This window comes from Gopherus flavomarginatus, chromosome 2 (assembly GCF_025201925.1).
Source record: "Gopherus flavomarginatus isolate rGopFla2 chromosome 2, rGopFla2.mat.asm, whole genome shotgun sequence".
In the NCBI taxonomy this organism is placed as follows: domain Eukaryota; kingdom Metazoa; phylum Chordata; order Testudines; family Testudinidae; genus Gopherus; species Gopherus flavomarginatus.
In genome coordinates this window covers 38135476-38160707 of record NC_066618.1, presented here as the reverse complement: position 1 = coordinate 38160707, position 25232 = coordinate 38135476, and the positions used below count along the sequence as shown (strand labels likewise).

At 42.4% G+C, this 25232-nt stretch overlaps 1 protein-coding gene across 3 annotated transcripts in view; it reads left to right on the top strand.

Moving 5' to 3' along the window:
* Window positions 1-24500, top strand: part of SPAG6 (sperm associated antigen 6) — a 62838-nt gene extending 38338 nt beyond the window's left edge. Inside the window, exons 7-12 of one of the 3 annotated variants that reach the window (XM_050942292.1) lie at window positions 2528-2680; window positions 4430-4621; window positions 5640-5756; window positions 17819-17964; window positions 18294-18382; window positions 21753-24500. In XM_050942292.1, coding sequence (XP_050798249.1) covers window positions 2528-2680; window positions 4430-4621; window positions 5640-5756; window positions 17819-17964; window positions 18294-18354 — 669 coding nt within the window. In that variant the 3' untranslated portion in view covers window positions 18355-18382; window positions 21753-24500. Of the gene's footprint in view, window positions 1-2527; window positions 2681-4429; window positions 4622-5639; window positions 5757-17818; window positions 17965-18196; window positions 18383-21752 lie in introns of those variants that run through there. The other 2 variants (XM_050942291.1, XM_050942293.1) reach the window with 2 other exon arrangements.
* Window positions 24501-25232: the final 732 nt, after the last annotated feature.

Below are 25232 nucleotides of genomic sequence, written 5' to 3'. Positions count from 1 at the left end.
TATCCCTCCAGTCACGAGATTGGCTTAAACATCATGAGATATTTTAAAATGCTGGGCTTTTTTCTTTTCCTTCTGGTTGTTGAGCCTTTAGGTGATGCTTGAGTCACATTTTCAGGTTTTTTCCACAGCCATAAAAACTTGCTTTTAAAAAGAAATGAAAGCTGGGCTTCTGAACTACAGGAACTGGAGGCTTGAAGCTAAAGACTAAATATCACAAGTGTCATAACATTTTTCCCAGATCTGGACCTTAGCGTCCAAAATATGGGTGTTAGCATGAAAACCTCCAAGCTTAGTTACCAGCTTGGACCTGGTAAAGCTGCCACCAGCCAGGAATCTATACAGTGCCTGGCGCACTGTGGTCTCCCCAAAACCTTCCCTGGAGGACCCCCAGACTCAGATTCCTTGAGTCTCACAACAAAGGGGAATAAACCATTTCCCTTCCCCGTCCTCCCCTCCAGGTGTTCCCTCCCTGGGTTCCTGGAGAGATATACAGAAGCAAGCTCCGTGAATCTAAACAGAGGGACTCCACCCTCCCTGTTTCCAGTCCTGGAAAACAGAAGTCCCGAGAGCTAATCTCTCTTCCCCCGTCACCCAGAGGGTATGCAAAGTCAGGCTTAGTAAATCTAACACAAAGAGATTTTCCCCCTGACTTCTTTCTCCCACCAATTCCCTGGTGAGCTGCAGACTCAATTCCCTGGAGTCCCCACTAAAGAAAACTCCAACAGGTTTAAAAAGAAAGAAAAGGACATAAAAATGGTCTCTCTGTATTAAGGTGACAAATACAGGGTCAATTGCTTAAAAGAAAAATGAATAAACAGCCTTATCCAAAAAGAATACAATTTACACATTCCAGCAACTACACACATGTAAATACAAAAGAAAACAATGTAAACCTTATTGTCTTACTATCTTTGTACTTACAACTTGGAAACAGAAGATTAGAAAGCCAGGAGATAGAAAAATCACTCTCAAAGCCGAGAGGGTCAGACACAAGACAAAGAACAAAGAACTCACACCCAAAACTTCCCTCCACCCAGATTTGAAAAAGTCTTGTTTCCTGATTGGTCCTCTGGTCAGGTGTTTCAGGTTACTCCTTTCCAGGTAAAAGAGACATTAACCCTTAGCTATCTGTTTATGACAACAAGACTCAAGATAAAATCACAAGAGTTGGCAACGATGGTCTGTGAATATTTGCAATACTTGTGCCCTAACCAGGCTTTAGATAGAAGCCTAATGACTCTCATTGACACTGGAAAATTGTAATCCACAAACTTGACTTTAGACTGATAGCTATTGGACCAAAATCATCACTGATGTAAATCAACTGAAGGAATTTGTGCTACACTAGCGCTGACTCTGGCCCCAGGACTTTTCTAAACTAGTCAGATATATCAGTTATATGAACATTCTGGAAATTGTCCCCTTGGCCTCCTTCTGCAAACACAAGGGAGCTTGTACAGCAGCAGGATTTGGAGAGCTCGTGCAGTGGTCCGCGCCCCCTCTGTGCTGTGGAGCACATCTCTACTGGACTTCCCTATGCATATTTGAGGGGACAGTGGAGGGGGGGCGTGGGACTGGTAGGTCTGAAGGCTGCAATAGTAGTCATGGAATGGCTTTACAGCTGTTTTACAGCCTGAGGGGGAGGATTCCTTCCCTTCTCTCTTGGATTTCCCTTCTGTTTTCTGGGGCTGTGCACAGATACAAGATTTGACCCTAAGTGATTGCAGTCAACAGCCATGTAAAGAGTATTTACATTTTTAAAGTGACCGCTTTAAAAGTTAAATATCTTTTAACCAAGCTGTTGCATTAATAAAATGGTCCTGTTCCTGAAATGCTTTGGGAATTTTAGATAAAACTGAAAATACCAATCAGTATAGGTGGAAAAATCCTCCATCATAATATGAAATTAATATAATCTCTAAATGTTGGTGATGTCCTAAACCACTCAAATGCTGCTAAGTGATGTTAAAGGTGATATCACTTGGAAAAATATAAGCCACAGTTTAGTAGGCATTAAAGACCCCAGTCCTGATTATTCTTTGTATCAAGGCTTCTTAGAACAAATTACAAATGCACTTGCTTTAAGGACTCTTCACACACTCAGAGTGGTGTAATTGGGCCTTAGTGTAATTGAGCATCTAGCTCAATATGTATATTTCTACAGGTCATTAGCATGTTGAATTTTCGTCTGCGTAATTCATCAGTAAATACTTACTAAATAGATTTTTGGATTAGGCAAGTCCATAGCATTCAATGTCCAGCTTACCTTGCAGTAAAGTTGATGGAAAACAGAGACGTTCATCGCAATATGTATGTTTTGCTACATTATGAGCACTCATAAGTCCAAAGAATGAATCTGATTCATCACTCTGTTACTCCAGTTTTACTCCAGTGTTACTTGATTGTCAACAATAGCGTTAAACTTTTTAAAAAACAGGGGTGAAATAATTAAGGATCATCTGAGTATACTGCTTTATGGTTATAGATACATTACAGTATCTAATTTCTCTACTTTATCTTCTTACAGCTTTCACAACTTATAGTCAATGCAGGAGGAGTTGCTGCTGTGATTGATTGTATTGGCAACTGCAAAGGAAATGTCAGGCTGCCTGGCATCATGATGCTTGGCTACGTAGCAGCTCATTCTGAGAACCTGGCAATGGCAGTGATCATCTCCAAGGTTAGCTCCTGCTTCATTGTCTTCCTATAGCCATTGTAGTGAGTTTCTGAGAAGAAGAGGTAGAAGAATATAGTCCCACAGATGATTTGGTGGAGTGGTTTACTGATTTGTTTAGTAACGCACATCATAGAAAAAGTACCAACATATTTTTCAGTTTTGTATGTCCCTTAGGTTCTGATCCTGCAAACACTTAATCACATGTTTAACTTTCAGCACTTGAGTAGCTCCACTGAAATCAGTGAAATTACTCAAGCGCTTAAAGTTAAGTACATGTATAAGTAAGTGTCGGATCAGGGCCCTGGTTTTCAGTCATGTACTTACAGATAACTATTAAGGAAAGAGTAAAACTACACCAGTATTACATTTCACACTTGGCAGTAACAGTGCACTTAAACTGCGGATAAAACATATCCCTTTTTTCAATAATGCGACTAGGCAGTTGTATATAATTTTTAGGTTAAATTATCCAGTATAATAATTTGTGTGTGCCTTTATTAAATAAACAACTTAACCATATTACAATTTTTAACAACATGTATAGTTTTGATACAAGATAACATACCTAGTGATATAAGTGCATCTTCTGTAATATTACTGAAAGTTCAAAATGATGGGACAATCTGGAAAAGTAAGGTCCTTAATGAGTTGCTGCTCTTTTGCTGTGTTGGTATGGATTGGTTTCTTAGAAACAGCATCTGTTGAAATGTAAAATTATGCTGAGTTGCATTTGCACACACAAAGAAAAGAAAAGAAAAGGTGTGACTTTCTATAGCTTGTTTCCTGTTAAAACAAATATTTGTGGCCACATTATAATCCTTTTTGAAACAAGAATTTCGTGATGGCATATCATTTACTAAACCAGTATAACTGCACTGCTACTACTATAATAAATTTACAAAAACAATCATCATGCTTACACACAATCTTGGTCCCTGAAATGCATTATATAGTTTGATTCAGCTGTGCATATGATATTTTGCATTTGATAAGTTTGATGTTTGTAGATTTTTCAGTTTTAAATGAATATGTTTGATAGTAATGTAGAGGGGAGGTGAATTACCATATATACAATAGGCAATAAGAAGGTTTAATATTTGTTAAATATAATTGTATCTAACATAACATTTTGATATGTGTTAAGGCTAGTGGATAGCTGAATAAATATTATGCATTATCAAAATACAGAATTCTATTTATAAACTGGGCATGACTAAGGGAGCAATCTAACTGATGAAGGTCCCAGCTCATGTGAATATGGGTCAGCATCTCCCTATGTAATAACATATTAGTCATTCTTAGATTAATTGTGTCCAATGAAAAAGGAAAAAATGATAATATGAAAGATTCCTATTCATAAAAAAAGTATAAAGTGAATAAAGAAATACTAAAGACCTTGGAATATCAGTGTCTGTCAAAAATGGTGGCATTGCTTTCAGCTGCCTGAATTGTGGCATCTGCTCTTTGAAAGCTTTAGAGTAGCTGACGTGTTCACTAAAACTGCCCTCAAACTCAGAGAAACTGGCATATTTAATATTCTCTCTCCAGTTAGACTTGTATAGATGCTTTTTTAAAAAATTCTTTCTGGCCACATAGTTGACTTGAAAAATGACAGCTCCATCCTATGTTCATCTACAATGTATTCAAGCCAGAAAAATAGAAATAGAAGAAATAAGCTTTTTCTAATAATCTGTTCCAGTGTCTAGTCCTGCCCTAGATTCATAATGGTTGTGTTTTTAATGAATACTACAGGGGGTGCCACAGCTGTCTATCTGCTTGTCAGAGGAACGAGAAGATCATATTAAGGCAGCGGCTGCTTGGGCCTTGGGACAGATTGGAAGACATACTCCAGAGCATGCACGTGCTGTTGCTGTAACAAATGTGTTACCACTGCTGCTTTCCCTGTATATGGAAACAGAAAGCTCAGAAGATCTCCAAGTAAAAGTAGGTGTAGTGTCTGAAATACTATGTATTGCTGTTAATCATCAGATTTAAGTCCTTCAAAATTACAGAGTGTTAATTGTTATTCAGTATTATCATGCTACCAGGCAGTGAGTGATGTCTAATGGTGTATTTTTATTTTTTGTGCACATAAGCCTTTCTTACAATTTTATAAGTGCTGTCAGTATGAAATGTGTATTTTGCTGGCTTGAAAAAAAAACACTCTTGGGTAAGGGCTATCATTACACATTTACAATGGGGCCAGATACTGTCTGCCTATTAGCCTTTGTTGAAATAGATTTTTATGTGACATTACAGGAAATGATGTGATCGTATAATGTATGATATATATCTTATCATATCATGTCATTCCATTTTGAAGGCAACTAAAGAATGATCATCCTCAAATTTGTTGAGTAAGACCCCACCTCTATATAGCCATTTTCAGAGTTTTAAGTCCAATGGTCACAAAAAAAAAAAAAAAAAGCCAACGTTCTCTGAACCTGCAGTCCTACACAATTGGGTCATTACTTTCTCTGGGTTAGGACCCAAACACTGATGTACACTCACTTTCCTTTTGCAGAGGTGGCAGTGCAAGGTGCAGCTACAGACTGCCAGGGTCTCCTAATAAACTACTACTCAAATACAGTCTTTTAAAAACATGTTTTTAATTTAACTTTTTTATTGTATTACAGTATTTTAATTTATATTTACTTAGGGGGCCTGCTCCCTTTCCCATTGCACTCAGAGGAGAATTGCCATGACTTTGACTAGATAAATTAATAGGAATATGATGCACTGAAGGTTTGTTTTGCAGTTTGATAAGATGAGCCGAAAATTGATTCTTTATTAAATTAATTGATGGATCGTGTAGTTTTGATTCAGAAAATTGCCCTTTTGAAATAATTCTGACCAAAAAAGCAAATTGATCAGACTTCATACACCAGGAATGTGGAATATAAATTCACATTGTTGTTTCATTGATGTCTTAATATAGACATTTTGTTTTGCATTTCAATAGACTAAAAAGGCCCTAAAGAACATCTTGCAGAAATGCACATATCTGCCAGCACTTGAACCCTTGCTGCATGATGCACCTCCCAATATTCTGAAACACGTAGTTGGACAATTCAGTAAGGTAAGAAAAGGCTCTTCTTGGTGAATGATAGATTAACCATCTGTTACCTAAACAGCATGTTTGCAGTATTGTTGTAGCTTTGTTGGTCCCAGGATATTAGAGAGACCGGGGAGGTGGGTGAGGTAATATCTTTTACTACCACCTTCTCTTGGAGAAAGAGACAAGCTTTTGAACTACACAGAGCTCTATCTCTTTCACCAACAGAAGTTGGTCTGATCAAATATATTATCTGTCACCAGCTGAAGCCATGGCTGGAGCCGTGGCGGGGCTGGAGCCAGGGCTGTGCTCCCCGCATAGCCCTGTGGCTTCCACCGGTGGCCGCTGCTGGGGCTGTGCGTCTCTGCCCTGCGGTGAGGGCTACAGCTGGGGCTGGGCACCTCTGCTGCAGCTTGTACGGTTATTTTTAGTAAAAGTCATGGGTTCGTGAATTGTTTGTTTGTTGCTGGTGACCTGTCTGTGACTACTAAAAATAATGGTCAGAAAATCTTAGCCTTACTCATAAGCAAGACGCTGTCTTCCTCCTCTGCCACAGTAGAAAATTAGCCCTTATGCAGAGAACCTAACTAGGTCAGTGCATCGCTTAAGTCCCACCGAAGCCATGTTTTAGTTCTAGTGCAAGGTCTCTGCACAAGGGTGAATTGAATCAATTGTTAGAAAAATTGTTTTAAAAGTAAAAGCTTCTCCAGTTCTGTGTTTTATCTTTTGACTCCAGTCCTGGACTGGGTGGAAAAATCCTAAATCTTCTTCCAAACACTTTAAAATGTGCAATTATGTCAGTTATTTAAGGAACAGACTTGTGCAAAATATAGAGGTAAAAATTAATGTAATTAAAATATTTTATTTAAATTGTGAATAACTGTCATGGAGTTTAGGTATTTTGAGTTTCTGCCATGGTGACCAGCTGTTAGGGAATCCCACTCCACTATAGCCCTTTCTTCTTTCAAATACAATACTGCATAATCCTTTAGTAGAGACTGCCAGATTGTCCTGCTCTGGTGTTCTTTGCTGGAAATGCCCAAATAAAATTATCTGATATTATCTAGTACTACATTCCACAGGCTTGGAAATGCTGCTGTTTATACATCCGGCTAAATCAATAAGGATTGCACATTTGTTCAAAATACCAGTGCCATGGTGCTTATGTGTGTTGACCGCTGGAGCTGGCCAGGAAACCATTTTCCTATTCTGCAAAAAATTTTGAGGTATTGAAAAGTTTTCCCCATTCAACATTGGGATGAAAAGTCAATCTCAAAAATGTTTGTGAACTGAAAATCTGAAAAAATTCTTGGTTCAGCTCATTTGAAACATTGCATTTTGATTTTGACCATTTGAAATTTTTATATTCTTCGAGTGCTGTCCTCATAGGTGCTCCACTTCAGGTGTTGCTACATCCTGGTGCTGTTGATCAGAGATTTTCTATAGCAGTGTTTGTATGGGATGCGCATGTGCAGTAGCTGTCTCGCTCACCGTTGGAGTCTCAACTAGTGTGTGCACAACCTGACCCCTTCAGTTCCTTCTCAACCGTCCTCGGCTGAAGATGGAACTTGGGGCAGTGTGTCAGCTTCTTCCCCTGTATATAGAGAAAAAAGAAAAATATTAGCTAGATACCTTAGATAAGTTAGTTCTAATTCATTGTTAGCTTAGCTAGTAGTTTGTTTAAAAAGAAAAGTTTATTGTCCCATTCCCTGTTCCTTTCGGAGCACTCTCTGGAACATGCCTGGTTCCCCAGGCTTTAAAAGATGTGGCTCCTGCTGGGAAGCGATGCTGATATCCGACAGACACTCTGTCTGTGTGAGATGTCACAGTGAATCGCACATACCCCAAAAGTGCGTTCACTGTAAAAACTTGAAGGCAAGAGCCCAGCGCGACTGGGACCTCTGCCTCAAGATGATCCTAATGGAGAAATTGCTGCAGGTGAGCCCAGAAATGGACCTCCCAAAACATGTCGCTAAGGGGCTCTCTGACCAGGTTGGAACCAAGGAAGAGCACAGTTCTGCCCTCTAAAGAAAAGAGGAAGCGAGAGTCGACCTCTCCCCAGAGGAAACCACACAAAAATAAATGTTCCCCTGTGATGTCACTACCTTCAGTGCTGACCGCCTCTCAAGTCAGTGCCTATGACTCACCGGGCACCTCCGGCACAGGCCATACTGTTGAGCCCAAAGCCATGGGTGGTGCATACTGTAGGCTGGGGGAGGCTATGCCTCCCCAAACAGCCCAGCGTGGCCCACCCACAATCCACCTGGAATGCCCCTTCCTGCTTGCCCTTCTCCATTGGCCCCAGGCAGGCTGGCTGCTCCTCTTCAGGGAAGCATGCTGGAGCTGGGATGAGGGCTAGGGTGGCTGTGGTTGGGCCTTGGGGTGGCTGGGGCTGCCCAGCAGTCATAGATGGCAAGTTTGTAGAAATTTTGGTGGTGCCCAGAACCCACCCCCCCACTCCGCCCCCACCTGCCTAAGGCTCTGGGAGGGGGTTGGGGGGGGAGGTCTGAGGTGCAGGTCCTGGGCTGGGGATTAGGGTACAGGAGAGGTGCAGGGTGCAGGCTTTGGGATGGAGTTTGAGTGCTGGCTGCAGGCTCCGGGCTGGGGCAGGGGGTGGGTGTGCAGGAGGGGGTGAGGGGTGCAAGCTTTGGGATGGAGTTTGGGTGCAGGCTCTGGGCTGGGGGTGGAGGAGTAGGAGGAGGTGAGGGGTGCAGGCTCTGGGAGGGGGTTTGGGGATAGGAGGGAGTGCAAGTGTGAGGGCTGTGGGGCTGAGGATGAGGGATTCATGATGCAGGAGGGGGCTCAGGGCTGGGGCAGAGGATCAGGGTGCAGGGGGATGAGGGCTGTGGCTGGGGCTGAGGGGTTCATGATGCAGGAGGGGGCTCAGGGCTGAGGCAGAGGATTAGGGTGCAGGGGGATGAGGGCTCTGGCTGGGGACGAGGGGCTTGGGGCATTGGAGAGGCTCAGGGCTAGGACGGAAGGGCAGGGTAAGGGCAACCTGCCCTGCCATTAGGGGATGGGGGGCGCCAGGACCCTGGGGCAGCAAACAGCAGTTCTGCTAGGAGCCGCTCTGCCTGGCAGCACAAGCAGGCACAGGAGAGGCACGCACCGCTTTCTGTCAGGCAGGGATGCGGTGGGGGGGGGGAGATGCATAGGGGAGCGGGGGCCGAGGCCCGATCCAGGCAGGGCCAGTGGAGAGACCCAGCTCCAAATATTGCTGGAGCAGGGCCCCCAGCCCTGAATATTCCTGGTGCCCGAGCACCACAAAAGTATATAACCTGCCGCCTATGCCAGCAGTTGGGAGGCCCCCAGGCATTGGGGCCATGCTACCCATTGCAAGGGGTAGAGGGGGAGAAGGGGCTGCCTGTCCCATGCTGGTGAGGGGCCGTGCACCACCCACTCAGAGCTTGGGTGTGTGTGCACAGCCTCCCTAAGTCGGCAAGTCAGCCGCCACCCATGCCCAAAGTAGTAATGGCGTCGAGATATAGGCATAGCCATGCCTCCGCCATGGCACTGACCATGTTGGTACAGGAAGTGACTACAGCACCAAGCCTGTTGCCACCTCCAGCACTGACAATGATCTCGGCACCAGTGCCTCCATCGGCCCTGACTGATATCGCCATGATGGCTCCACTGGCACTGACAAAGACAAGCCACAAGACAGCTGCACACCATTCAGCTTCTACAAAATCCTTGGCACCGCCTCCATCCATTCCACAGCAATTCCTAATGCAGAGCGAAATATAGATATCTTTGGTGCCCCAATCACCACTTCTTGGCACTGACGGATCTCCTCCAAGAAGCATCATTATGCACCCACTTCTCCCATGACACTATCAGTACCAAGCGACAGTGAGAATGAGAAACAGGATGAGGGGGTCTTCTCCCCACAACACTCCTCGCCTCCTCAACAAAGACCTCTTGGAGGAAAAGTCTGAGGGCCAAAAATCATCATAAACAGCCCACGCACCCATGGTATGGACAACCATGGATGTGTCCTCCCATGACATTTCCCATGCAGTGGCCAACATGGGACCTGTGGGCAGCATATAGAGCCCACTGTGCCAAAACCTCATCACCTCCCAGAGGTGAACTTAGGTCTCCTCCATTGTCCCCAGTGGCTATGACATCCATAGTCCCAGAGGATATAACAGAGAAGCTTGAAGAAGAAACAGGTTAGGAAAACATGTCACCACCTAACAATTCTTCCTCTCCTCAGAAGGCCATTATGTCACCTCCAACTACAATGGCAGATGATTTTAAATAGTTTCAAGATCTCTTTGAGAATTGCACTGAGCCAGGACACACCTTTGGAAGAAGTCCAAGAAAATCAGCATAAATTGCTCCAAATTTTGCAAACTTTGTCCTCCTCAAAAATTGTACTACCAATAAACAACGCCATTCTGGAACCTGCTGAAACGGTGTGGCAGCCGCCAGCCGCCATTCCATCTACATGCAAAAGGGCCGATAGAAAATATTAGGTGCTGGCCAAAGGCATGGACCTCCTCTTTTCTCATCCATCACCAAACTCACTGGTTGTCGAGGTGGCAAACCATCGATCTAAACATTTTAAATCCACACCTCATGATAAGGACTACAAAAGGCTGGACCTCCTAGGAAGGAAGGTATACACCTCGTCCACTGCGCAGTAAAGAGTTGCCTTCCTGGTGCAACACTCCGCACGCTGGGCATTTACACATCACTAGCTAAAAGAAAGCTTTACCAATCTTACCATCATTCTAAAGACACACAATGTAGTTGCCAGAATACCAGACCTTAAAACACCAACAGGCAGAGAAACCAACCACAAAGACATCAACCATCTTAACCCCAACCAGCGGTGTCACATCCGTCATCTGCTAAGCAACAATTTTGAACGGTTGGTCAAGGGTCTGAATGACCTACCACTCAAGACAGCGCCACTTAGCTCATTTGGCCATATATTGAGACCTTTATCAAACATGGAAATTTGCAACAAGGACCATTGGTCCTAGAGATCATACGATCAGGTTATGCCATCCACTTTATTTTTTGCCCACCTACCCTACCTCCTTCCCCGTCCCTCTTCAGGGACCCTTCTCACAAGCACCTCTTAAGGCAGGAACTACATCATCTACTGCAACTAGGTGCCGTGGAGCTAATACGTATGCAATACAGAGGGAAGGTCTTCTATTCCCATTATTTCTGACCCAGAAGAAAAATGGAGGATGGCAACCCATATTGGATCTACAAAAACGTAACCTTTGTCTGCTCCCAGAAATTCAAAATGGTCACATTAGGCACTGTGATCCCAGCACTGGAACAGTGGGACTGGTTTTCAGCCCTTGACCTACAAGACACGTATTTCCACATTACCATTCACCCAACTCACAGGCAATTCCTCCGATTCAGATTATTAGGACATGAGCACTACCAGTACATAGTGCTTCCATTCAGACTGTCCACTGCACCAAGCGTCTTCTCCAGAACCCTTGCGGTTGTCGCTGTGCACCTGTACAAGCAGGGAATTGTGTTTTTCCCGTATCTAGATGACTACTTCCTGAAAGACCCCAATTGGATAGTGATGACAGAAATCACCCAACCGACTGCTGCCCTCTTCCAAACACTTGGGCTGCTAGTGAACATCCAAAAGTCAACATTGATACCCACACAACAACTAGACTTCATTGGAGCACACCTCGATTCAGTTCAAGCCAGAGCATCTCTACTGCAAACCAGATTTCTGATAATAAAAAAGCTCATAGAGACAGTTTTCTTCAGTCCATGAATCACAGCAAAAACAACTGTCTACAACTGCTAGGACACATGCAGCCACCACATTCATGGTAAAACATGTGAGACTACACATGTGCTGCCTACAAGGTTGGCTGAATTCGGTATACAAACCCATCAAACACAGTTTGAACAAGATCGTAACACCACCTCCTCGAGTACTAGAATCCCTTTAGTGTAGGACAAAACAGGAAAATCTCTGCTCAGAGATTCCCTTTAACCAGGAACCACGCTCAATTATGATCACAACAGATGCCTCCTTGATAGGTTGAGATGCACACCTGGATCATCATACAATCCACGGCAGGTGGTCACCAGTGGAAACACATCTCCATATCAGCACTGGAACTAATAGCGGGACGGAATGCTTGCCTCCATTTCCTTCCACTCATAAGGAACAAGACGGTATGGGTGATGACAGACAATATTGCATGCATGTTCTACATCAACCGACAAGGGGGTGCACGATCCCACTCCCTATGTACTTAGGTCATAAAACTCTGGTACTGGTGTATTCATCACCACATTGACATCTCAACTTCCTACCTCCCTGGATGTCAAAATACCACAGCGGACACTCTAAGCAGATGGTTCTCACAGGAACACAGATGGGAAATGAATCCCTCAGTCTTACAACTAGAGCCCTATGTGGATACAAATTTATATCTATGGTTGCGGATATTTGTGGATCTAAATCAGCATCTGCAGAACTGCATGGCTCTCCCGGGAACCACAGCAGCAAAAGGAGCAGGATGTGGGGCCACTGCTCCCAGGAGCCAGCATCCAACGCCAACAGCTTCTCTGGCAAGGCTGTACTGCCCACAGCCCTGCCCACTGGGGTGGGCAGGCTCACTGGCAGCTATCTCTGGTCATACTCTTGTGTTCAAGCAGTGCGCACACCCTCAGACAGGAGAAGCAGACCGCTGTGTGGAAGGGACGGGGGTGGGCCTGTGGATGGTACAGCTGCACTGGAGAAGCTGCCTGTGTGGGGTGCTGGCTCCTAGGAGTGACGGCCCAACATTCTCTTCTTTCCACTGAGGGCCCTGAAGTTCCACGGATACCGATTTATACCCGTGGATATCTGAATCCATGGATATAAATTTGTATCCATACAGGGCTCTACTTACAACATATATTCCAACGATGGGGGTTACCCACCATTGACCTATTTGCTACATCTCAGAATCACAAATGTCTGCTAGTCTGTTCAAGAGCGGGATTAGGACCTCGATCCGTAGGAGATGCTTTCCTTCTCACGTGGGAAACAGCACTCCAATATGCATTCCTGCCAGTCCCCCTAATCCCCTGGGTCCTACACAAGATACAGGAAAACAATGCCAAAATCATATTGCTAACCCTAGCGTGGCCCAGGCAGACCTGCTATCCTTACCAGATGCACATGACCGTTTGTGCCCCACAAACTCTCCCACTGAGACCGAATCTTCTCTCTCAAACCAATGGAGAACTCTGAACCTGGAGAACCTGGAGAAACGTCATCTGAGAGCGTGGCCCCTTCATGGTTCCAGCAGCACGAATTAGCCGGTTTGGAACAAGTCAAACATGTTATTGAACAGCAGATGTGTATCCACATGCAGTACATACCTGCATCAATTGAAAAGATTCTCCGCATGGAGTCAGGACAAACAATACCACACCACTGTCACTAGTGCTAGAATTTCTCTTAGAACTGAAGAACTCAGGACTGTTCACAAGTTCTAGTAAAGTACATCTCACGGTGATCACCACTTTTTATCATAAAATCTGTGGATTCTCAGTATTTGCACACCTGACCACCAAGCAGTTTCTCACTGGCATACAGAATCTCTACCCAGAAGTATACCACCCCACACCACTTGGGACTTAAACCTAGTTCTCAAAGGCCTTACTAGACTATCCTTTGAGCCACTGGCCACTTGTTCCTTGCAACACCTCTTGATAAAGGTGACATTCTTGGTGGCTATCACCTCCACCAGATGAGTGAGTGAGATTGTTGCATTAATGGCTAATCCACCATAGACTGTCTTCTTTAAAGACAAGATCATATTGCAACCTCACCCAAAGTTCCTCCCCAAAATAGCTTCAACTTTCCATATCACCCAACCTATTCATCTCCTCACATTGTACCCCAAACTGCACAGAAACACACAGGAGGCCATGTTACACACTCTAGATGTTCGACCAGCAATAACATTTTACCTGAATAGAACAAAATCTTTCTGCAAAGCCCCAAGACTCTTCATCTCAACAACAGAACAATCCAAGGGCTCCGCTATATCCTCTCAGAGACTATCTAAGTGGATCTTGAGCTGCATCCAATTATGTTATCAAACAGATAAGACAGAGCTACCAATGAGGATCAGGTGCCATTCTATGTGTTCCATGGCAGCATCTATACCATTTCTGAACAATGTACTGTGATGTTACACCCCATATTCTTTATAGAAACATGCTTATGATATGAATATGGCATAACTAAGATTTATTTGATGCAAAATGGGTCTTGTGAAATATCACTGGAAAATTTACTAAATCTGATTATCCAATTTGTATGCATGTATCATTTATGTATCTGAAGTTAGGAATATTGACTATGTAACAATTACAACTGTGTGTATACTTGGGGAATACCCACCAGACAGAATGCAATCAGCCTGAATGGGCCATTAGGAAAGACAATGGGTCTTTGAAGATGCTGACTTCCCATCTTCCTGGAGTTCCTTCCTGTGGATGTAAAAATAAACCTCTTCTCATGGTTGCTTTGACACTGAAAGGTCATGTGATCATGTCACCTGGTACAGGACACCATCTTGAGCTGGTATTTTTCCACTGAAGGGGTGGGAGGCACAAACAGAGAAACAAAAGATTCACACCATATGTAAATCCTGTTTAAGGCTGGAGAGTGAGTTAATCAAGGTCACTGGTTCTTCACTGAATCCTCGTCCAGGATGACTGCTGTAAACACCTAAGACTGATCTGAGGAGAAAGGACTGGGACCCAGGCTGAAACAGGGGTCTAGCCTATGAAGAGAAATACCTGAAACTTGAAGCTGCAGAAACTCTGCATGAAGTTCTTTGCAGTAAAAGTGTATCTCTTGCGCCATAACTCTGTAATTCTCTGTCCTTGGACATTAGGGAGATTGCTTTCATTAGCTCACTTATAGCCTAAAACAATATTTAGGGTGAGAAATTACTATTTGTAACCAGTTTCTATAGAGAATTAAGCTTAGGATGTTTGTGTTTGTTTATTTTGCTCAGTGATCTGCTTTTTCTGTTTGCTATCCCTTATAATCACTTAAAATTCATCCTTTGTAGTTAATAAACTGGTTTTGTTTTCTAAAACCCAGTTTGTGCAATTCATAACTATGGAGGCAGGGGAGATGGCAAAGAGCTGTGTATATCTTCCTCCACAATGAAGGAGGGGGCAATTTTCATGAGCTTATGCTATATAGATCTCTATAAAGCACAATACAATATAATTTTGGGTTTACACACCAGAGGGTGTGTGCACAGGAATGCTGGGCAATCCCTTAGCTGAGTCCTCTCACACAGAGCTGATTGCAGACTCTGGGGGTGTAATTTTAGAGTTGGGTGTGTCCCTACTTGTGTGTGTGCTGGAAAGGAGCTTGAGAACCTGTCACAACAGCACAGAATAGGGGGAGTCCAGGCTGTCGGGACAGGTGGGCTAGGTGGGACCTCAGCACATCCAGTGACACCCCAAAAAGGGGGTCCAACCCATCTCATATCTCAGAGATCTGCAGAGCTGCTACATGGGCCTCAGAACATACATTCATTAACAAGTAAACAATTGCACAGGACTTACGAGCTGATGCCATGCTGGGCCTAACAGTCCTCTCCTCCACTATGCATGTAACTCCAAAGTCCCCTCAACCATAGCGGACACTGTTCTATGTTCACCTGAAATGGAGCACCGACAAGGACAGCCCTCGAAGAAGAAGAGAGGGTTACTCACCTAGTGCAGTAACTGAGGTTCTTTGAGATGTGTGTCCCTGTGGGTGCTTCACTACCCACCCTCCTCTCCTCTGCTTTGGAGTTCGATACAAGGACTCTATAGTAGAGAAGGAACTAAAGGGGTCAGGCTGTGTGCACACTGGATGAGACTCCAACAGTGCAGTGAGACAGCTACTGTGCACATGTGTCCTGACTGAACTCTGCTACCGAAAATCTCCAATCAATAGTGCTCGGACATACCAACACCTGAAGTGGAGCACCCACAGGGACACACATCTCAAAGAACTTCAGTTACTGCACAAGGTGAGTAACTCTCTCTTTCTTTTTTTTTTCTTTCTTACTATAACTAACATTTCAAAAGGAAAAGCAGTTTTAACCTGGAAAAATGGATTTTTTTCATTTAAAAAAAAAGTTAAAACGTTTTGACAATTTTGAAACGTAGTTTTTCAAATTGAAAAAAATTGTTGAAACTCACTCTTCTCCATGAATGGTTTCAACAAATCAGCATTTTCTGATGAAAAAATATTTTGTCAGAAAATTCCCAACCCGCTCTGCTGAGCAGAGTGAGTAATAAAGGGAGCTCTTAGTAGCTAGCTGCCCATTGTATGGATTCTTGCTGTTTCTTATGCTGTAAATGGCTTGGATGGACACAGTTTATATTGGATGACATGTTGGTTCTTTATGCTTCTCCTCACCCATTGCATTAAACAAACTATGTTTGGATGGTTTATGTATAATGTATACGTTTATATGAAGTTCCTTACAGTAAAAGTGTTTCTCTTGCACCATAACTCTGAAATTCTCTGTCCTTGGACATTAGGGAGATAACTTCCATCAGCTCACTTATAGTCAAGTAAAAGCTTTATTGTCTAAAGTGCACTGCACTGTGGAGAAGCTATGGCCATTTGAGCAATGGCCTAAGTACAGGTCTGTGCATCACCACACTGTCTCAGTGGGGGTTGAGGGAGGGACTGTGCCTCTCTGAGAGACACAGTCCCTCCCTAAGATCTCTCTTACTCAAGGGAAGGGTGCATCCTGCTCCCTGCAGCCAGCTTTGGGAGCCAGTATGGAGGGAGGAAGGGATGTGGCTTACCCCCTTGTTATCCTCTTTTAGGTAGTTTGTGCCCCTGGATGCAGCAGTTCCACAGTGAAGGGATTGTAATTGTTCCTGGCCCTTGCATGAAGTGATAATGGAGTCAAGCTCCTTGCTTCCTCCCTTTGCCCTCTCTACCTGAGGGCCAGGAGAGTCTGTTGTTTAATCCTTCTGGGGGTGTTTTATATGGTACAAAAGGAACTAGAGAAATGAAGTTTGTCTGTTTGAATTGTTAGCTCATCTACCTGATGGGGAACGTGTCTCATTCCCTTTCCCCACTCTTTTAGCATAGTTGCCTTTTTTTTCTAAGGTGCTAGTTAACAACTGAAACACAACCAAATTTAAAACTTGGTTTGCCCAGCTAATATGAATGGGCCCAGATCAAGTTATAAAGCGCTTTTGCCCATGTACGGTTTAATCTACAGGGTTGGGTACAACCATGTTTAATCAATCATGGCTATTTTTGTGATGTAGATGTAGCTGACAGCTCATTGTTTCACTCCATGTGCCATTCTGGCCTAGTAGATCCACTGGCCAACTACTGCCATTCTTCTTTGCCTGCCCACAACCCTCCTCCTCCTCTGGAGAGAGCTGCATATCAACATCATTCGGGGGGCTGCAAAATCCCTTTACTTTCCACTTCTGCTTTCCATCTCCTTTGTGCAGCAAACAGTGCATTTTTGTTATCTGTAGGGGCCATCCATGGCTACACAGATGGACTGTGGGATTTGATCCATGGTTTTTAATGTCCAGGAACTTGAGTTGATAGTAACAATCCATATTAGATCATAAGAATGATAGGAAAATCTACTGTACAAATAAACTGAGTTAATCAATATAAAAGACTTAACTAAGTCAGTGGTAATAGGACAGGTGCAATTATCATTCCATGTTAGTTTTCTGTTTAATCTTCGCAGGCATGTTGTTTTGTAGAAACAATTAAAATATTAATTGCATAAAGCGGTCATAAGCATTTTTATGATTTACAGTGGTGTATATTAAATGAACAGGTCAAATTATGTTGCAGCCTAGTGAAGGTGGCTCAAAATTTCATTGTTCCTAGTTAACCAACAAGTTAAAATAAAACATTTATTACAGGAGGTGCTACATCTCTGAATATTGCTTGCAATTCTGTTTTATCTTATTCTCTATGTATGTTCTCTGATTTATTTTTTTTAATATTAAAGCTTACCAATGTAGAAGGCTCTTTTAAAGGGAAGTTTAACACTCATTATGTACTTCATTTTTTGTAGGTGCTGCCGCATGATAGCAAAGCACGACGTCTCTTTGTAACAAGTGGTGGACTTAAAAAAGTTCAAGAGATAAAAGCAGAGCCGGGGTCACTTCTTCAAGAGTACATCAACACTATTAACAACTGTTACCCAGAGGAAATAGTAAGGTGAGGAAATCGAAGTCCTAGCAATTCATAGTTGTTACATTGTTAGATTGTCTTCAAAGCACAAAATGAGAGATTTAAAATATAATTTAAGGTCTGTGTGAATGCCCTTTTAAAATTAATGATCATCCTTGATTATCAGCCCGAAAGAGTAGTTGGATGAACACAAAATTAGACAGATACTTTCTTGTCTTTCTGAACGCTTTATTATCATCTTTTTAAAATTGCTTCTCAGGTTCAAATTTACCTCTTCCTAAACAAAGCCCAAGATTGCCCTTTAGCAGGAAACTAAGTGGGAGTTGGGGAATAGAAGTAACTCCCACATCTATCAGGCAGGCTCTGGAGCTGCAACACCACCCTTCTGATGCCATGCCAATCAGTAAGCTGCAGTAGAAGTTTCTGCCCCATACATGGAATACAGGTAATGTGGAGGAGGTGCCTCCTCTGACTTCCGCTTGGCTTCCTCAACACCGTTCTCTGAGCTAACTTGTTCCAAGGCTTCACTGAAACTTCCTTCAGTGTACCAGGATGCAGAGAGCCTCCTGATCTGTTGCTCCAACCACAGCTGCTCCTTCCCTAAGCCTCATGAGGAGGTTCAAGTGTTATATAAAGGACCATGCACTAGCTGTCTGCACCAAGGCAAGTTTTGCTCTTAATGAATACAGAATTACTGTTAAATGTCACTCAAAATGTCACCAACCTAAACTTATAATAAGGAGGGAAATCTCCTCCTGAATTCTAGATATCCATCTACCAGTTCTTCACTTCAGCAATACACTCACGGGGATGTTGTACTGTTGCATGCTGGTTCTTTGCATCAGCGTCATCAATTTTAACTACAGTAAACAGCATTTGTTAGCTAATAGCAATGCTTAATTTGTAGTGAAAGAGGTGATGGGGTTCAAGCAATTAGATGCCAGGACTCAAGCAATTTTTTTTTTAACTTTCATAACTGACGCGGCAAGCCCAAAGGTGCTGGGGCTATGAGCTGCCAAGCCTAGAGGTGCCAGGGCTGAGTCCTGGAAAGCTCTGGCACAAGTTAAGCACTGGCTAATAGTTGCTGCAAATTAGAAGTTGCACAGAAATGGAATCCTGTTTGCTTCTGCAAGGGAAAACTCAGTGACTGTCAAAGGGGTAAAGAATCATCAAGACATTTTCAAGCTATGAAGAGTAACAATACAGAATAAAAAAACATATGTTTACATTTTTTGGCTGTACTTCATGTTTCCTTTTGCTACAAACTACTTTTTTTGTTAGGGGAAGCAAAGAAACATGCCATTGGTTATAATGAAGAAAATGTGCCCTTTAAGCTCCTCTCCCTTCCTCTTTGTGCAGTAGAACCATGTTGGTTCCACTGCCTGGGGCACTTCTGCTGCTCCAGAGGTCATGGCTGGATTTGTCCTGTAAAGCTGCTTTTTCAGGCTGTCTGCAGATTCAGGAAGACAACTGCATTACTTTGTATTTGGAAAGTTATTTTCACAAAAGCTAATAATGGATTTACAAACAACTATATAAAGTTTTAAATTCTATAGAAAATCAGTGAGGAGAATGAAGCAAAGACAAATTCCATGCATTATTAACCCCTCTGTGCTAGCATTTGGGATTTCTCATTGAACACATTTCAGTTATAACAACCCTTACTCCTATCTCCTTGTAGTTAAGGCTTTCAGTGTTCAGAGATGTGCAGCAATGGCTCTGTACGGCTCTTTAGACATAACTGTGTGTTTTCTTAGGAACATACACAGTAATACAAGTAATACAAGTCTCAGATATTATGCTGATGGGTATGGTATAAAAACCTAGACAGATAGCTAGCAGTGCAAGACTTCAGTACTATGTAGATTGAAGATTCTTTCTGGTATAGCACTGAAGTGATTTTGCTTATACAACTAAAGTGTATGCCTCCACTCTTAATAACTTTTAGAATTAAGAATAAATACAGCTAGCCTATTGGGCATAAATTGATGATGTCTGTATTCAAACATTATTTGTTGTTCTTGGATAATATGATTTGGAAGTATTGAGGTATGTACAGCTATTTCTATTCCTCATTCCTTTCCTTCTCTGTGTGTTGCTTTTGAAACTTCATCCACCTCTCTTAGGTCTGATATTCATGTAACATCAAGAAAGCAGGACAGGGTTTTTGTAAGCTTTAGTGGCTTGTAAAAAAGGGAGCAACTTGACTGTTGTAAATTCCTCAATGCAAAGTCTTCAAAGAATCACACTGACAAAGGAAATGCTTCAGAAATTTCTCAAGGGAGAGAGACTTTAACCATGGTTGTTTCTAAGCAAAGCATTGGAAAAATTTAATGTTGTTTTTCTTGGTCTTATCTTGCCACATTGGAATAGAAACAAACTATTCCAGCATAAAGACATCAGTATGCAATGGACTTTCAAAAGCCTTTGTTAGGACTTCATTTGTGGGTAAATAAAGAATAGAATTCTCCCCTGGACTCCATAGGTTAACAGAATTAATAATTACTTTAGGTGTCTTTAGGAGATTTCACCCCACAGATATAGGTTTTTTAAAATTCCATGAATGATTTACCAAGTCAATGATCCTTTGTAGTTTACAGTTTTTGTAGGTCATAAAAATAGGGCTTAATTTACAAACAAGTGAACATAAAAGTGCACATCTGACTTAGACATGCCAATATCCTGATGCACATGGGTGAGATTTTGCATACATAGCTGTGTATGGGCATAAGCACTGACTTGCACACACACAGGGCCATGTGTGGATTTACATCAGATCCAGATGTACATAAAAATGAACCCGGATTTTAAAATTAACTTCTATGAAGTTTAAACTAAGCATATTTACAGGAAATCTAAGTGCAGACAAAATTCTAGCATCTATATCAAACCATGAACTACAGTGTAATATGCTTGAGACCTGCAGGGTTGGAAGGATTTTGTGAATTTTCACCAGTGAACCTTTAGGTAAATGGTATAGTTCAGTTAAAAAAGCAAAACCAAAAAGCCTTCAACCAGTCAGCAGCAAGCTTATTCAGAAAAGGGCAGTTTACTTAAAAAAATAAAAATAAACAAATGCTGGCCTCTCATTACTTGAGGCACACAACTGGTCTGTTCTCAAAGCCAGTCAGAATGCAGTAGGTCAGTAAAGTCACAGTGAATTTCTACTCTAATAAAAAATCTCTTGAATAATGTAATCTCCATCAGTCATTTGGCATTACAGAAATAAGATCATTGCCATAAAACATTGTTACAAGATCACTGTTACTAACATTGTACATTAATCAGCTGTTTGCCTTTGCATTAGTTTTTGACATGTACACTTGCATTTCTCTGGCAGCCGTAAACCATTATGCTGTGACAGACATTCTGTGGAAACTCATGCTTTGCATTAAGGGTCAGAGTTTCTCATGAGCTCAGCGCCCAGCAGCTCCCTTTGAGAAGAGTGCTGTTGGGCGCTGAACTCTCCTGAAAACTGGCCACTTCCTTTAAGTGCCTAATTGGGAGCTGAGCTCTTTTTGAAAATCTGACTCCAGCTTAATACTGAGCAGTTCTGAAAATCTGGTCCTATAGGTCTGAATGATGGCTTTTTACCGTCATTTTGCTCAGGGGTAAATGACAACACAAGATGCACAGTAGTACAGAAACAGTCTCTTAAAGGATTACAGGCGGATAATTACAGATCTTCTTGAGCTATAACCAGAGTTTGAGTCTAGCAATTTTCTGATAAATACACTAGATATTAATATAATTTAAATATTTAGCATCATATATATTCCCTTGTCTAATACACAGACAAAATGTTTCTTTTTCAGGTATTATTCTCCTGGATATTCTGATGCACTTCTGGAAAGAGTGGAAAATTATCAACCAGTTTTATAAATGCTTTGATTTTTTCTGTTAAAATAGTCTATTTCTCGTATGTGCTTTTCTGATGAGCATGAAAATACAGTACAGTATAGCCAGAAACTCTTGCCGAATTCTGAAATATTTATCTTTCTCCTATTCTCTGAACTATTAATCACCATTATTAATCCTTTGTCAGTTTGAAGAAATAACCTTGATTTTTTTTGTGCTGTAGTGTTTGTGCAAGCTCACATTGAGAACGAGGATTCTCAAATGTCAGGAGTTCATGTTTCTCAAAAGTCACTCATGCTGCAGAGTGCTGAGCACTGCCTGGATGTACTTGGGAGCCCTCTTCAACTCCCACTGCACTCAATGGAAGTTGAAGGAGCTCAGTGTCTCCAGCCAGTGATATTTTGTTCTGTATATAATTAGTTTCTCAAGTTTTGCTCCTCTTTTTCTGATTTTTTTCTGCCTGATCCTACAACTAGTTATTACCTCACCTTTCACTAAAACTCCATGTGAGAGCAAGGATTTATGATGGAGAAAGTCTTTGTCGAATCAGTCCTTATTCTTTATTTCCTCATGGAAAGCTAGTGGTTATCTGACCGGGGCCCAGGCTTTGGCTTTCCCCGTATTGTAACTATTTCCCTGTTTGTACCTTTATATATAGGTTAGAGCTCCCCAGGTCTGAGAGAATCCTAACTCTTTTGTTATTAGGCAATCAATTTTCCTCTGAAACATTTCCAACCCCTCCTTAATGGAAAACAAGAGACTGACTTATTAGGAACGATTTTGGTTCATAGGGGCCAAAGTAGGTATAAAATAGACAAGCTGTCAGGGTCTGACAGTGATATGAGGACCAAATCTTACCTTGGCTGGTGGAGTATGGTGGACAGGAATCCTGGCCAGTGCATCCTCTGCAGGAGTCCTGCTGCTCGAGGCAAGATTTGTCATGATGGGAAGGGGCTGCACACTTCTCTGCCCCTCTGATCAGGAACAGAGTGTGAGCATCCAAACTGAGCTTTCTGTATGTGCATAGGGGCCAGATCCTATAAGGTCCTGTCAGATTCAGAGCACAGTCAACTCTGATTGTAAGTACGCAGCATCTGGCAGGAAGTACTCAACAGCTCACATAATGGGCCCTCAGAACAATGCCTGCAAAGTACTGAGCATCTTCGGAGAATTGAGGGCACTTTACTCCCAGTCACTTGAATGGAACTTGAGGTTGCTCAGCATTTGTCAGGAGACAATTGGCACTCTGCAGAATTGGGTCTAAACAGGTCGGGAGCCTAAAGAGAGTCCCTCATCCATAGATCACGCCCACACAGGTATGTTGCAGATATTAGCTGTTGGCTTGCTGGAGCACTATGACGAGATTTTTCCCTCTTACATGATGTAATAAGACTCTTAACTTCCTCTTATCCCTCTTGGGTACCAGTGCAGCACAGGACAGGATGTAGCCCTGAGTAGTCACTAGCTTACCTGGCATAGTCATTTGTCATTCCCTTTGAACTACTGACCATTTTTCTCCCTCTAGTAGGTAGCATTTTCTTTCAAAGAATAATAAAAATTTTGTTTCTGCAGTGGAGTGTTGAACTACTGAGTGTGGGGAGAGATGTTTGAAAACCCTGCATTAAAGAGAACACTTTTGACATACAATAAAATGTGTCAAATTAATTTTTCTACTTTTGTAAAAAAATGTAAGTTTATAAAACAGGAATAGTCTCCTCTATTAACTGTGTATAACAGGAGCAATGCTTCAATGTAATTGGAAATGATTTAGAGTGGGTACCCTGACCAAATTCTAAATTTCTATTTTCTTTTATTCTTGTCAGCATCATTTTCAGCAGTTTACAAAAATATTGATGGGTTATCTTGACTAAAGGACTAATTCTACAAAGGGCTGAGTCCCTGCTGCGAGGTGTGAGTGCTATCAGCTTCCATGTTTTTCAGAGGGAATAGAGGGTGCACAGCACCTTGCAGTATCTAGCCCTAATTGAATTGGAAGTTGAGAGGCTTCATGAATTCTGATACTGAGATATTCATAGACCATACCAGGTGGGTTTCTTCCTTATCAACCAAAATATCTTGTCTTCCCTAACGGAAAGTAAACACCATATCATACCCCGACCTCTTTTTCTATTTCTCACAGTAGACCAGATTGTCCAAAGAGATGAACTCCACCTGTGTGGACAAAACAGTGTGAAAGGAGGGTGCTTGGTGCCTGACAGAAGCTGGCCCAATATTGGGGAATTATTATTTAAGACAATTATACATTTTATCCTAGGCAAATAAAATCATTTGGCCTCTAACTGTTGTAGTAATAATCCAAGGATCCTGCCACTTTGCTGCAGTCAGGGGAATGGAGATGATGCAGAATCTTGTGCTGGTTGCCTGCAGTTGAACAGGCTCCTTCACAGGGTTGCAATCCCTCCTCCTGTGGCTGAAGGACTCCCCATGGACACTGATGCTGCACAGGGCAGGATTTAGGTCTTAAAGAGCACTATGACTTATTTGCATTTTCAAATTCACTAGCTCAATGACTACTATTTTTGCAGTGCTTCAATAACTTTGTTTTACAGCACTTCAGCCCTCTCTCTCTTGGTTGAAATAATATCTGTACCTGTGTTAATGTTTATAGCCACTACTGTGGCAACTGTCAAGTGGTATCTTTTGTCTCAGTTCCACCTAATAAAATCTAGTTGTTTGCATTTTAATTCACTGTAGAAATCTTGTTTTGTACTGATTTAATGGCATCATGTCGCACACAAACTCATGGAAGTTGGCTTAATGAACAGGCCGATTGTGCAAGGGTCAGCTGCTGCCTCAGTTTACCTCTGGAGCAGTGCTTCTATATCTCCCTCTGAAATCTCATGCATCTACATATTTCAAATATAATTCCAACTTGTGGGGACTGGTTTATTAACCCATAACACAAAATAAACATAAGTGGTCCCTTTTACCCTTCCAGGTACAAGAACTTACATTCCTTTAAACTCACAGTTCCTTTAGCCCGTCTTTGGGCTCAAGTAATTCTTTGTCCTGCTATCAGGGCTTCTCAGTTCAAGTCCTTGTGGCTCTTAGTTGAAGATTCTTCACAGCTCTCCTTCTAGGGGCTGGAATTGAATCCTGGCAGGCTTCCCCCAGGCTCCCACAATCCTGGCTTTACCACAGGAGAGCCTTGCAGGATGGTCTGGTACAAAGAACCCAGACTGGCGCTCACCTTTCCACTTGAGCAGGCTTCTGTTTACTGGAAGCACTGCTTCTGGAGTTGTCATGTGACTCAGCACAGGCTAGGGCCTTGAAACAGTGCAGGGGTGTTCAGAACTTTAATCCGTTTAGCAGCAGGATTGGCTGGTCCACAAAAACTACCTTTTTCATCTAGCCACTCTGGGATCAATAGGATCTGCAAAGGGGAGCTTACAAAGATAAACTCTACTCTCACACAT